Genomic DNA, 13,533 nt, shown 5'->3' on the forward strand with positions numbered 1-13,533 from the left:
GATTTGGCTCATGCCAGCCAAATACTTGCAACAGCACCCTCTGCCCACCCCCCACCCTCACCCCCACCCCATCCCACCCCCCACAAATGCTGGCTCCCTGGGACTTTCCAGCCTGAAGCCCTGGGGGACAAGCACAGACTCTCTTCTTGGCCAGCTCAGCCTTACACCTGTGAGCATCTCAACTCCTCTGATATTTTGGAAATACATTTTCTGAGGCTTCTGCCCTGACCAGTTCCCAAGCTCTCTCTTGCTTCCATCACAGGTGGTGTGATACTGACAGAATAGCACATCCCTGCCTCACACGAGCTAGGCAATGTGTCTGCATCGCCGACTGGCACTTTCAGGCATAGTGGAAGAGCTTACTCTTTGTTTGCAGCCATCCTTGGCTCTTGCTTCCATGTCTGTATTATTTCATGCTGTTAGAAATTATTATTTTACCATTGCTAGATTGGGGTTGTGGTGTTTGCAGATTTTTTCTATGCTTTTAAGCATCTTGGAATTTACTAACCTGAAATTTGCAATGGTATTAAAGTAAACAGCATCCTGAGTTAAAAGCAGAAAAGTATCTACTGAGATATTAATTGTATGCCTTTTCACCCTCTTTGTTATGCAGTGGGAAGTCATTTTTCTCCACTGCAGACAATCAGCTTCTCAGCATAGCTCAGCATGGTAGAAAAGATTCTTATTACATTGATTAGACTTTCTGTGAGTAAGAAAATTTGCAGTCAGCTGCTGCAAAAATGTATAAAGGTCAGTTTTGTAGGGAGAATTACAAAATTAGGTTAGCTTTCAAATAAGATATACAGCTTTACTGTAAAAACGTTGCAAATACGTATTCAGGGACTGGAACAGTAACAGCTGGTCATGCAGAACTGCTGCTGAAGGTGGTGGGAGTTCTGCCTGCCATGTGAGGGATTTCACTCGGAAACCAGCATTCAAAAATAGCACTGACAATTAAGATCTGGAAATCTGTCAATTAAAAATAAATAAAACTGGAATCTAGCCAGTGAAATATCTTTATGTGTCTATGCATGTGCCTTTTCTACCCATGGTTTGATATCACCACACCTTAACTGTGGAATCAGAGTGGGCTGTCTGGATTTCAACCCATTGAACTACAGTAGAGATGTCTTCCCCTGAACGGGTCACCCTGGGCTCCACTGGCAGTCAATAGAAAGATGCACTTGCAGAGTCTAAGTAATGTAAATGTATTACTTGCAGAAGGATGGGGTTTATATATATATATATAGACACAAACACTTTAAAAATGCCTATTCTTTTTTTGACTGTGAAAAGAAACTGGGGTGACTAGCTTAGATGCACACACCTATGCTCAGGATATGTGTTGCTCATTTCTACCATCTTTTATAGTTACTTTTTGTAATTACTTTTAAAAGGGCTGTTTGGGCTTTTTGGATAGCAAGAGCTGTCAATGTTGAAACTAGCTGTACTGCTGTTATAATGGTCTTGGGACATAAATGAAGCAAAGCTGGGGGAAATAGATAATATAATTTGTTAGCCCAGTCAATAGAATTTGCAGGAAAAGATAAGCACCACAGTTTCTCTTCAGATCTGAAACAGAAGCGTGTTTTGGGTATCTCACATAAAAACTATGAAAAAGTGTTGTCTGTATTTTTCAGGCCCCAAATTCATCTAATCTTCTCTGGAATTTTCTTTCTTAGCCCTATTCCTTCATGACTTATCCTCTATCCCCAGGCTTTCCTGTATATTTTGCAATTTGCATCACCTCATGGGAATGTAGCTACTTAATGATTCTGAACATATAAATATACATATAGGTAAATAAATCTGAGGACTTTAAAAGACAAGAGATGGTTATTTTACCAAAATCTTAACAAGGTTAAGGAATTATAAAAGAATATCACACTGTAGGGCGAAGATCAGTCTGATACTCCTGTCCTCATTGTCATGATCTATTTTCAATGGTTAAAAGGCATGCAGATTTGCATACTGCACTACTTTTACCATGGCTAGCTGGCGTAACAGGTATTGCAAAGGTCTGGGAGTACAGGTTTCAATGCAGAGTACAGAGGTCTACCAAGACCAAGCATACACACCTGCAATGCTAGCTTATACTAAATTTATGTCATCCCGTTTCCAGTTCCATTATTTCTTAACCTGTTCTGATTATAAGTAGGCCAGGGTGTGTTATGCATGCCATGTTTGTATCTTCAGCTTTGGCATGGCTGAATATGTCAGAGTACCTGGAAGCAACCTCAGAGATCCCCTGTGAAGACAGTGTTGCTATTTTTACTTTACCAAGAGACAAGTGAGGCAAAGTGGGCTCATATCACCTAAACTTAGCCGCAGATAAGATGGGATCCCAACTCCCTCTTTAGTCAACAGAAAGTGGTAGGAATCTCCAGAAGGCAACTAATCCAGTGAATCAGCTTGTGGAGTCAACATCCTTCCGCAAATACTGAGGTAATGTAGCACTTGACTGAGGACAAACACAATTCTTAACATGAATCTCAACAGAAACAACCGCTCTTGGTCACAAAACCTCTGTGGAGAAGTAGAGAAAAAATCTCTGGCTTCCTTGTTCAAATGTAGTCCTTAAACCTTCCCCCTCTTCCAGCCTCTCCTTCTTGGGGCTCATGGGTGCCTGTGGACAGGGGAGCCTGGGGGAGGCCTTTTGAGCAAAGACACAGACACCCTGTTATGGCTGGACTCCCCCAGCTGCTTCAAGCAAAGTGTCTCTTGAAGTTCAGCTGAAGAGTTTAACCTTGAACTGAACTTACAGGGCATGTTTTGCTTTGCATTATCAATATAATTCAAGATATTAACGTTAAAGACTTTAATGAACTCAGGCAAATTAAATCAAGGACTCTCCTAATATTCACTGGTTTCTAAACTAGAATTGCATAGGGGGAAAAAAAAAAAAAAAGTGATAGATGAGACATTTTAGATACCCAGGCCATGATTACAGGACATCACAGGTATCAGAATATGTTCTGGGTCAACTGCTTTTGGAGATAAATGCAAGCCTTTCATTTTTACAGAAGAGTATTTGTAATAGCAAAAGATCAGCTGAAAAAACCCCCACCACATTTCAATTTCAGTCTAAAGCAAGAGCATAGTCCAATTTTGTGTTCATTCTTAAACGCCTCTTAACATGCTAAATTTCTGCACTTGTATGCTGCAGTGATTGATTCCATATGTGTGCTGAGTAAATACACTATTTGCACTACCTGAATTGAGGAGGGCTGTGAGCTCCAACATATATTTGTTCTCTCGCAGATTCTGGTCTAAAGGAGTTGCATCTTACCTGATAAAAGACAAAAAGCAGAAACAGGCATGTTATCTGGGATCTCTTTGTAAGTAAAGCAGAATGTAATGTCACTGTTAAGATGCCTATTACTTACTATATGCACAAAATGGCAAGACACAAACTCCTGTTCTGTTTCACCTTTGCTAACTTGCAGTTTTCTGTTGGTATATTCCCTTGGTTTTCAAATCCCTTTTTGAAAAGGTATATTCCCTTGGTATATTCCCTTGGTTTTCAAATTAGTGGATACAGCCTCCACCCATCGTTACTCTCCACCCACTCATTCCCATCATCTAATCATAACCACTTTACTAGTTCTTTTTTTTGAAGTTCTCTATAATGTTAACTTGCTTTTCAGCTTGTGCTGCAGCACCTCATGCCTTAATAGTTACCAAGCATATTTCTTGGTCTCAAAGCTATGTAATGTGTGTAAAAAGTACCCGTAATGATGCTTATTATCTCTAGAATTGCAGCTGTATTACCTGATGTATTTGTTCCATGATGGAATGTCAGTTTATTTTAAAATTATACGTTTTTCAAGTTTCCATCAGTGGTCCCCAATTCATTATTCCTGATATGATAACCTGACCCAATTGTAACTGACCACAAAACAGGGTAGAGAGAATATTTGCATAGCTAAATAGTCCCTCTTTTGTTGTACTCATTGCATGAAAAATCCCCTTTAAGCAGCCCCTACCTTACTTACACAGCCCTGTGCTGAATGTTTCCTATCAACAAAATCCTTTAAGTCAGACTGCCTATAGGATATGTGGACTTCAGTGCAATTTTGTCTGGCTGAAGACAGCCCCGGCAGTTTGGATGGGTCTGTTGAGTGTCTTGAGCTCTGTGAAAGCAGGCTGAGCTCAAGGGTACCTGGGATACACTGCTCTCACTGTGAATGTGCCTCCCCTCAGAGGAGGAGACACTGGACATAAGATTTCTGCAGTGGTCCTGTAAGATCCTCAGATATTCCCTATGGCTTCAAAGTTTTCTTGGAGAAAAACTGACACGGTGTGAAACTCAACTCAGCATAAACAACCAAAGCTGAGTCTTGTCATTGGTCAATATTGTCAAACTGAAATGGTCACAGGCCCATATACTGCTACACTGACTCTCAGCAGAGAAATTATTTTCAGCCAGTGTTGGTTGCATTGATTGCACTGGATATGCTGTTTCTTCAGTTTTAGATGATTCATTCCTTCAACTGCTGGGCAAACTTTTATAGCCCAGTTTTTATCTTTCATATACAGTGACTTTGTCCCAACTCTCTTAACCAAATAATTTCTGATTCTCTCCCTTATTCTACATGTTTTTCTAAAAAACTCACATCCCCTATCAAAGTTTTGCTACAGCATATTTAGTGTACAGCAAAGAAAGATGGCAAAAAATAAACTAAGTTTTTCTTCACTGCTGCTTAGTTTCCTCGAACAACATGCTCAGTAATGAATGCTGGTACATTTGCAATAGGAGTCTGTGGTGGAAACAGTCAGAAATTGCTGTGTATTGCAAGCGCCAGAAATCTGGGAAGCTAAAATGGAAGAGGCTAAGGAGTCATTATGTGCAAGAAGACTCCTGTAGTGGAGGGAAGCAGGAAGAGGAAAGAAAGCTGCTGACAACACTGTGCAAAACCAGGAATAACTTCAGCAGTTCTGGCACCATGAATAGATGAGGACAAAGAGAAAAAGAGAAAAGAAATAATGGTCCTGGGAGAAGTCTGCTTATACCCTGAAAAGTCTGGGTTTGGCTGGTGTGGACTGTTGAAACAAAGCAGTCTCATCTCTGCACTGTACGTTGTACTGGTTAATAGATGGGGACTTGAAACACATTTGTACTACTCACATGGGCATAACTCAGAAAGAAAAGCTGGTTGTGTGTGAACTTGAGCCCTGGCAGTAAAGGCTCCTCTTCTCCTCCTCTCTTTTCTGTAATCCATCTCCTGTATGCCTGATAAGAAAGAGATACAAAGTGCCTTGCAGCAACATGAAGCCTAACCACAGCCTTTTCTTTTTTCTTTTTTTTTTTTTTTAATAATACTATGTTTCAGATATTTTTCATTTACTTACCCTGAAAGCCTCTCGCAAACCTCCATTATCTGCAATGTTTTCTGCCAAAGTCCGCTTGCCTTTCACCTGGCAGAATGAAAGAACATCAGTCATTTGACCTGTTCCTGAACTGCCTTCTTGATCAACTTCAAGAAACAGGGGAAAAAAATAAAACAAGATGAGAACAACCTCAGCCAATTTCAACCATCATACCTCTGGTTAAGAAAACTGGGTTTCAATGTGAAAACTGTCAGTAAACAATTTTCCATGATGAGTTATCCTGGTTCTGGTCCTAGATCTCTGTAGCACAAAATGTAGTAGATAAAATGCACCCAAGAATCCAGTTCCTGATCTTTGATCTGAGCATCAATAATTTTCCCCTGAAGACTTTTTTATCTGGTTACATGTGAGATCCAGTAGCACCTTCTTAGACTTTCATCTAAGAGGTTATATTTGTTTCTCTGCTTAATATACTACTGGGATGCTGCAATAACCTTTAAGTCATAATATAAACCAGTGCAATTAAAAATAACTGTCAGAGACAGAATTGAAATTGATAGTATATTCAGTGCTCTAAAAATATCTGCAAAGGAGATTCACACTGCTTTTCCCCTGTATTGATTACAAGAGCAAGAGCAACGAGAATATATTGTGAGAAGCAGTGCTATCTAAACTTTGCAAAAAAGCCAGTCTCCTGGTATTACCAAGTGCAGTATCATTGTGAAGAAATCCTCATTTCTGCAAGGGGAGCATTATCTCTGATCACTCAGCCTACTAAGGTCTTAGTGTTACCAAACTGTATTTGTATTAAGCAGTTTTACTCTCTACTATGCCTCAAATAAGCAAGGTAATGGAGCACAGTTTTGGTCAGAGCTCTGAAGGTCAGTGTTGGCCTGCAGATCTTCTGACAATGGGCTCTCCCATGCCACAGGGATGAGTACAGGGGCGCTGGCGTCAGGACTCACCTTAGTTTCAGGATGGTAAAAGAAGGCAAAATGGGGGAAAAGAGGTAAAAGGACCTAGGGGATACTCAGGTATGTGTGCACAGCCCCACCACTCAGTGCAGATGAGTACCCAGACTGGACTCCAGGCATCTTCCTTGATGCCTGGAGTCCAATGTTACACTCAAGGGTGTAATAAAGGGGAAATAGGAGCAGCAGAGGAAAGAGCATCCCTTTCCTCAGAGGGCTGGAGAGGGAGATGGGAGACAGGCTTTTAGCAGAAAAGGTACTGGGACACCAGGGAACATGCATACAAACCAGCTGCCTTTTTTCTGGCCTGCCTACTCATACATTTTACTTGCAGTGGGCTTGTGAAGAGGTCTGATTTAGAGCATAAATGAGAGTAACCTAGCAGTGGCACTTGGATCATAGGTCATTTTAATAAGTGGCAGAAGTCTTTCCGCTGATCTTGGGCAGCTCTGGGTCAGGTAGCTGAGACTGCTCTACGCAGACAGTTTGTGACAGGTCTCAGGGGACTGTGATAAGCCCTTTATTTGATCAGATGACTTATGTGATTGCTGCACTCTGAAGCCATTTCTATATCCACTTTTTCTTTCATTACACTTCTTTTCTGGAGACATTTTTATTGTAAACTGGATGAGAAAGAAGAAGAGCAAATAGGTTTCTCGATCCATGAAAAATATTCATACAGACATAAAAAATCTGCAGAATATTGATGTAAATGACAGGCAAAAAAAAAAAAAAAGGTCTTTGCATGCATAGCTCTTCACACATAAGCTATAAAATATGGCAGAAAATGCGAATATTCTCCTTCTATCATCTAAAAAGTGCTTTAGGCTATCCCACAGAAATAGGAGGGAAAAGCCATGTGGATAAGGCTGTGGGTAACAGGATCTGTCTAGTAAATCCATTCACGGACTTCAAAGGCAGTAGCTACACTGGAGGGGAAATTCAGATCTACCCATGTCAAGAGACACCATAGAAGGTAAAGCAGGTGGCCAAGCCAATGGCAGGAGCATGGGAAGGGCTCAGTCACATCCTTGGGGAAGGTTTTAATGACCTTCTTTATGTGGCATTTTTGTATTGACATTTTATGTCCTAGAGATATTCAGGAATGAGCCTGAGCATTTTTATTTGTAAATTACCTTATATGAAGTACTTCATGCGTTGTTGGACTTCAGACTGGACTACAATATGGCTTTGTTATCTCTGAGACTAACACAAACAGCCTGGGGAAAGTGTTAAAATTATTCCTAAGCATTCAGTGTGACCTCTTTATTCTTAAAAAGCAAGAATGTAATTGTATTTTTTATTCTAAAATTTAAGTAGAGGTGGTAGAATTGAGTAGGAGGTAAGGTATGTGTTTTATCCTGAAAATTAAGATTAAATTCACGTCCCAGCCAGCATTACTGGAATTTTAGCTACTGATTTCTGAAGATATGGTATTTGCCCTATATTTCCTTCATTTTGGACACTTATATAATGTGCACATTTTCAGGGAAGCCCATAACTGATAGACAATGAAAGAGAAATCACTCACTTGCACTTTTTTCTCAATCCTTTTCTATGAGCTACTGCTATCATACTCCCTTCATTTGAGATAAAATTGGGTCTGCATGCACACATGGAAGAAATAGCAAGAGTTGAATCTGAAATGAAGTAGGGTTTATGCATCCATTTTATAGTTGTAATAAATGGCAGGCGGAATTGCTAAAGGAATCTATAAAACATGCTATTATAGTCTTCTTTTTAAAACGAGTGACTGCTCAGTTTTCATTACGGACCTCATCTTCAGAAGACATTTAACACGCTGCTCGCAGTAATTAGACCAGCCCTGCTGAGTGGCTTCATCCTCTTCCTCTGATTCCAAAACAATGTGATGGGGAGAAGTGGTTTAACCCTGTCACCAGGGTGTGGGTATTTGGCATTTGACTGGACTGATCAAACCTGACAGACAATTTTAATCACAATTATTCACTTCAGAAAATGTTTTTTTTTTGTAAGAAATGAAGCTGGTAGCCTAATATCCCAACATGATGGGATTTATGAAAAGAAAACTTAAAAAAACCCCTGGAACTCCTAATGCACCACTGTTTTCAGTCACTGGTGTTTCACATACATGTAAGCCAGCTCTTTTCCAGTAGTAATTGCTGTATTGATTAATCATGCATTTTGTTTTCTCTTTAAATTTTTCTTCAGAGTCAGTAGTCCACCAAGGGTCTAAATTTCCATTTTTGTCATATTTCCGACCTTAAAAAAGAAAGAAAACAAACATTTTTTTAGGAGAAAACCCCATATTTTCCCAGTTTTGTTATCACCTGCACAGAAATGAGAAGTGAATTTACTCATGCAAATGTTGTACAAAATGGATAAGATCAGTGAGCAAAATCTTGACCCCATTCATGTCAGTGGTGAAAAGCTGGCATTCCGTTTATTGTCATAATTTCCATTTTCAGAAAAAAATAGTCATGTCTTATGAGTTCTAAAATACATTTTACTATTCCATAGTGTAAGAGACATATGTGCTTTCTTCTAAGTACAATTGCAAGTATTTTTCATCCTCAGAACATATGTCTTTGATTCTGCAAATCTGATGGTAACTAATTTATTATTAATTAATTATACACTTGACCAGGAAAAAAAATCCATTTCCTGGAAACTTCTGAAGTTTCCATTTTTTACTTTGGAGTAAAACCAGAACATTGAATGTTATTCATGGAAACAAGGAGAATACATACATCCCATACCTCAAGCTGACAGCGACAGCAATGGCTCATAGAAGATTCTGCCTCAGGTCCTTGCTCCATCTCATTTGTAGGAGAGTACCTAATCTCCATCATGCCTCCAGCCAGTCAGACACAAGACATGTTAGGACACTTTTTGGGAGCAGGTTTATCTGCCTATGTGGATGCAGCCTTGCTCTGTGATTTGATTCTTCATTATGACTGCAGGAAAGACAAGTAAGAAGCAACCAGCGGACATGATACCAAGTACCAAAAATGTTTTCTTTCATCTTTTTATTTCTTTATTTTTTTCCTGTGTGTCATCCTCTTCAAGATGAAAAATTACCTAGAGACTTATTTATTTCTATATTTGGAAGGTAAGAGCCTGGGCAAGAGGTAGTGGTCTCCCAAGGGAATCAAATCTTATGTTCCTGTCTGACTGGCTGGAGACATGATAGAGATATGACATTCTCCTACAAATGAGTTGGGAGATAGTGAAGAACCATTCCATTCTGGAGTGTTTGCTGACACAAAATGTTGCAGAGCACTGCCAACAGGATTTTCCTTTATTTTTTAAAAGGAACTCAAAGTAATGCAACATTAAGCAACCTAACCTTTGTTAGGCAGTGAGCTAGAAGTTTGCTTTTCCTTAAACTCCCTGTATTTTCAGTGGAAAGAGGTTTCTCTAGACAGTGAGTCAGAGCAGGATGTCAGTCAGACACTCAGAATTGCTCCCTGGAGAAGGAGGTTTGTGTTTCTCTCTCTCTTCACCCCCCTCCCTCTCTTAGAAGCCCAATTTTAAAAAAACATTTTCCTGAGATACTGAAGTTAGATGGTGGTAATGCTCCACTCCACCCAGTTTTTTAGGACAGTTGGTTTGACATATCCACACCATTTCTTCTGTTTTTTTCTCTCTCTCTCTTTCTTTTTCTTTTTTAAATATTTTGCAATACATTTTCTGTTCCACTTTTGTTCCAGTGCTGTATTTTAACATCTAGAAGTAATTGTCTTTTGAAAAAAGTCAAAACCGAAATGAAAAGTTTTCTTGGAAATCATTTTTATCAATGAGAACTTATCCCTCTGCCCTTCTCACTCCCCCAGCCAGGGCTTTCTGAAGCTATTGCTGATTTAGTTTCCATTCAAAATAAACAGAAAATGTCAAACTTGCGGCATTCCTTACCAAAGAAACTCTTGTTCAGACAAGCAACATTATATGTAGATAAATTCATAAAAACAAATGTATAATTTGTTATTTATTTATTTAGCAATTCTGCATTGCTAAAACCCCCCAAATTAAAAATGCTACAGCATATACAAGTCAGCTTTCTAATCTGTCTGCTCTGTAAAAAAGGCCCTCACCTTATCAACATACAGACACTCACCATTGCTATCAAATCCATGAGTAAACTCGTGGCCAACAATTACCCCTATGGCACCATAGCTTAATGACCTGTAACACAACAAAGCAGTTTCCTCAGAAAGTGTCCACATGCATGAATGTGAAAGAATAGAAGACTTCAGGAAAGATCATTATTTACTTAAGCTGGGGGAGAATGGATGTAAAAATCATACCTGCACAATTTTGACTTAAAGTTTTTGAAAGCCTGAATGTTCACCTCTTACTTGTTTAAAAGCAACCTTTCATAAAAGAACTTTAAAAAGCATTGTGATGATTCACTCTTCTAACCAAATCCCTTACTAGCATCATATGAGGTCCAAAACATCTCCTTCAGCTGCCTGCACTGTGTATAGTCTAACTGAGAATGAGACAAAGTTCTAGGTGAAATGATTCTCTTAGCATCGTCATGAAAAAAGGATAGATGAAAGGCTGCAATGGGCTTCTGTAATGCCATCTCCAGTCATTCTTTGCTGGCATGCAAGAAACAGACTTGCAAATGACTGACTTGCATTAAAGAGATTTCCCTTCAGTTTTAAAAAGAGAGGTTATACAATTTCCATGCACCTGCCCAGGAACAGGACACGATCTGCAGTCAGATCTAATGCACTGGAGAAACAGAATAGAAAGAAATATTTTGTATTCCTACTGACAATTATGTTTTCCTGGTTCTATCCAAATAAACATGCATCTGGGAGAAACAGGGATGAAAGAAGGAAAGGTTCAGGGCTTTTTTATATCAAATGCAGTGGATATTGCAGGGGAAGTGATCTACTGAATGCATCTTTCATTTGTTAAGCTGTACTTTGTGATTTTAATTATTTCAGTTATTGAGATGCTATACTTCAAAGTGGCTTATATTATTTCCAACACATTCTATTGATACAGGAGAAAGGCAGAGAGTTTTGCAGTTAACATGTTATTACTGGACATAATGATCCATAGCACACTAATTGCTCATCTCAGTCATGCCCAAAAAGTATTTATATCGTTTAATTCCCCCTGCTCCCATGACAATTCTTCACTTTGTTTTTTTTTCTTTCCTGAAAGGTAATTTGCATGTGATAAAATCTTCCCTACTGTTTTTTTTCCCACAAGTACTATTACAAACCTTCACTAAAAATGCTAGTTAAAATTATACATTTCAGAAATGGAAATATCACCCTTTTGTGTGACAAATTTGTAATCTTGTGTAGCACACTGATAATTACCCATACTAAATGTACTATATTAGACTTGTTTTCCATATCTGAAGTAAAGAAGTTACACAGGATTTTTTTTTGCAGCTGGAGAAGTATAAAAATAATGACACAAAACATGTAAGGAGGTCAAGAAGAACCAATAAGCCCTATTACTAAATACATCTTTTTTTTCCTCTAAGCTTCTCAGTTACCACAAGTGTCAGGGACAAAGAACAGGCTGGTGCCTGGGCACTCCTAGGGCATTTCCCAGCTCCAAAAGATGGGATGAAGTTTGGCATGAATGTTGGCCTTTGTTTCTGTGAACCCCCTTAAGCATTTTGCCCAGCTCAACAACATTTTTGCCAGAAATGCTCCCAGCTCTGTTCATGCTCTTCACTTCTGGGGCACAGCTGGACAGAGATGCAGGGGATTAGATACAGCCCAAGAGGTACTAACTATATTAAAGTGGAACTTTCTGGGACTGGAGACACTCAAAGCACTGTAGGGAAGCTACCAACTCAAGAAGTTTGAAGTCTCCATTTCAATATATCTGGCAACTGAAGACTCATAACTATGAATAATGGCATTTGAATGGTATTTTATTTCATGTACTGAGATGTAATGTGGTAACTTAGCTTCCCTTTATGCAAATACATGCAACTGTTTTATAGTGGTTATGCTGGAACTGGACACTAAAATGCCTCTAAATGTTAAAAATTTGCTAAATCGGTTTTCTAGCAAATGCTGATGACTTTTTGATGATTCTCCTGTTCAGCTGCCATGTACTGCTTCTTTTAAGCAGACAGAAAACAGATCCAGAATATTTCAAGGACAAAAGCAATCTATTGTCTGACATAAACCAGCTACATTTGTTTACTAAATTTCATTTTGATATGTACTGAAGCAAAACCAATTTAAGCTAAGGTAACCTTTAAAGAAGAGAAACGAGCAAAGTATAATTCTTTGAAAGAACCACAATTCTATTGCTACGGCAGAAGGTCAGGGTACAAAGAAATCTCTTCAGAAAGGAAAGCTGGAAGCAGGTCTGCAATAACCACAGCAGAAAGTTCCTTCACCTTAACAAGAAAGGACTTTCTTCTATCTCCAATTACCACTTAGAAAGTCACCTGGCTCATAAGAATTCTCTCTGAATGCAGATTCATTTGTTCCTAAATTGAATGTGTCTCTCTACATATATTGCCAAATTTTCTGTTTACAAGGACATGTCTAGATTGGAAGATGGCAAACCTAAAATGTTTGAAAACTTTGCTTCTTTTTAATAAAGATTTATTACAGATATGTTTCACCAGTAACTAGATTTACATAACTACAAAAGAACTTTCAGAAACTTCCATCAGAAACTTTTCACGATCTTATCCTGCCCTAAAATAGAAAGTTATTGAACTGCACAAAAGCAGCGATTTTTCAAAATTAAATATATGTGACCTATAATTACCCTTCCCCAACTACAGAAGCACATAGGCCTGCTCAGGCAATCACTTGCGCACATGGAGATATTCTCACGCACCTCAACAGGCACAGATGAAGGCCCACTGTTAATCTTAAATATTAGCAGAAAGTGAACAATAAACTGATAATAAATGGCTTCTCAGGGTATTCACTTCTGTTCAGGAGGTGTTAGCTACCTGATTTACAATTCCTTTTAATACCTGCCATGTGCACACTGCTGCATCTGCATGCTGTAGCATTGAAACACTTCCACTCAGGTGCACTTAATTAGCAAATCCTGTGAGAAATCAGTCACCAGTTTAAGACAACAGCAACACATACAGCTCCCAAGGGTAAGAAAAGTAGTTGCACAAAGCAGCAGTTTTCAAAGTGTTTTTTTCAGCAGTGAAAGCAGGACACAGTGGGGAAGAACATACAACCCAAGAGACAAGCTTTCCCTACAGAAGGACAACACAGTATTCCTGTGCACT

General features: G+C 39.0%; 1 protein-coding gene across 1 annotated transcript in view; it reads right to left on the reverse strand.

The window, feature by feature from the left end:
- The window catches only part of PHEX (phosphate regulating endopeptidase homolog X-linked), a 114,545-nt gene that overhangs the window by 4,828 nt on the left and 96,184 nt on the right, over nt 1-13,533 (reverse strand). Inside the window, exons 17-21 of the mRNA XM_037378257.1 lie at nt 10,399-10,466; nt 8,413-8,543; nt 5,353-5,418; nt 5,129-5,233; nt 3,213-3,289 (exon numbers count right to left, since the gene is read on the reverse strand). Of these exons, the coding sequence (XP_037234154.1) occupies nt 3,213-3,289; nt 5,129-5,233; nt 5,353-5,418; nt 8,413-8,543; nt 10,399-10,466 (447 nt within the window). The remainder of the gene's footprint in view (nt 1-3,212; nt 3,290-5,128; nt 5,234-5,352; nt 5,419-8,412; nt 8,544-10,398; nt 10,467-13,533) is intronic.

This window comes from Falco rusticolus, chromosome 2, assembly GCF_015220075.1.
Source record: "Falco rusticolus isolate bFalRus1 chromosome 2, bFalRus1.pri, whole genome shotgun sequence".
NCBI classification, from domain to species: Eukaryota; Metazoa; Chordata; class Aves; order Falconiformes; family Falconidae; genus Falco; species Falco rusticolus.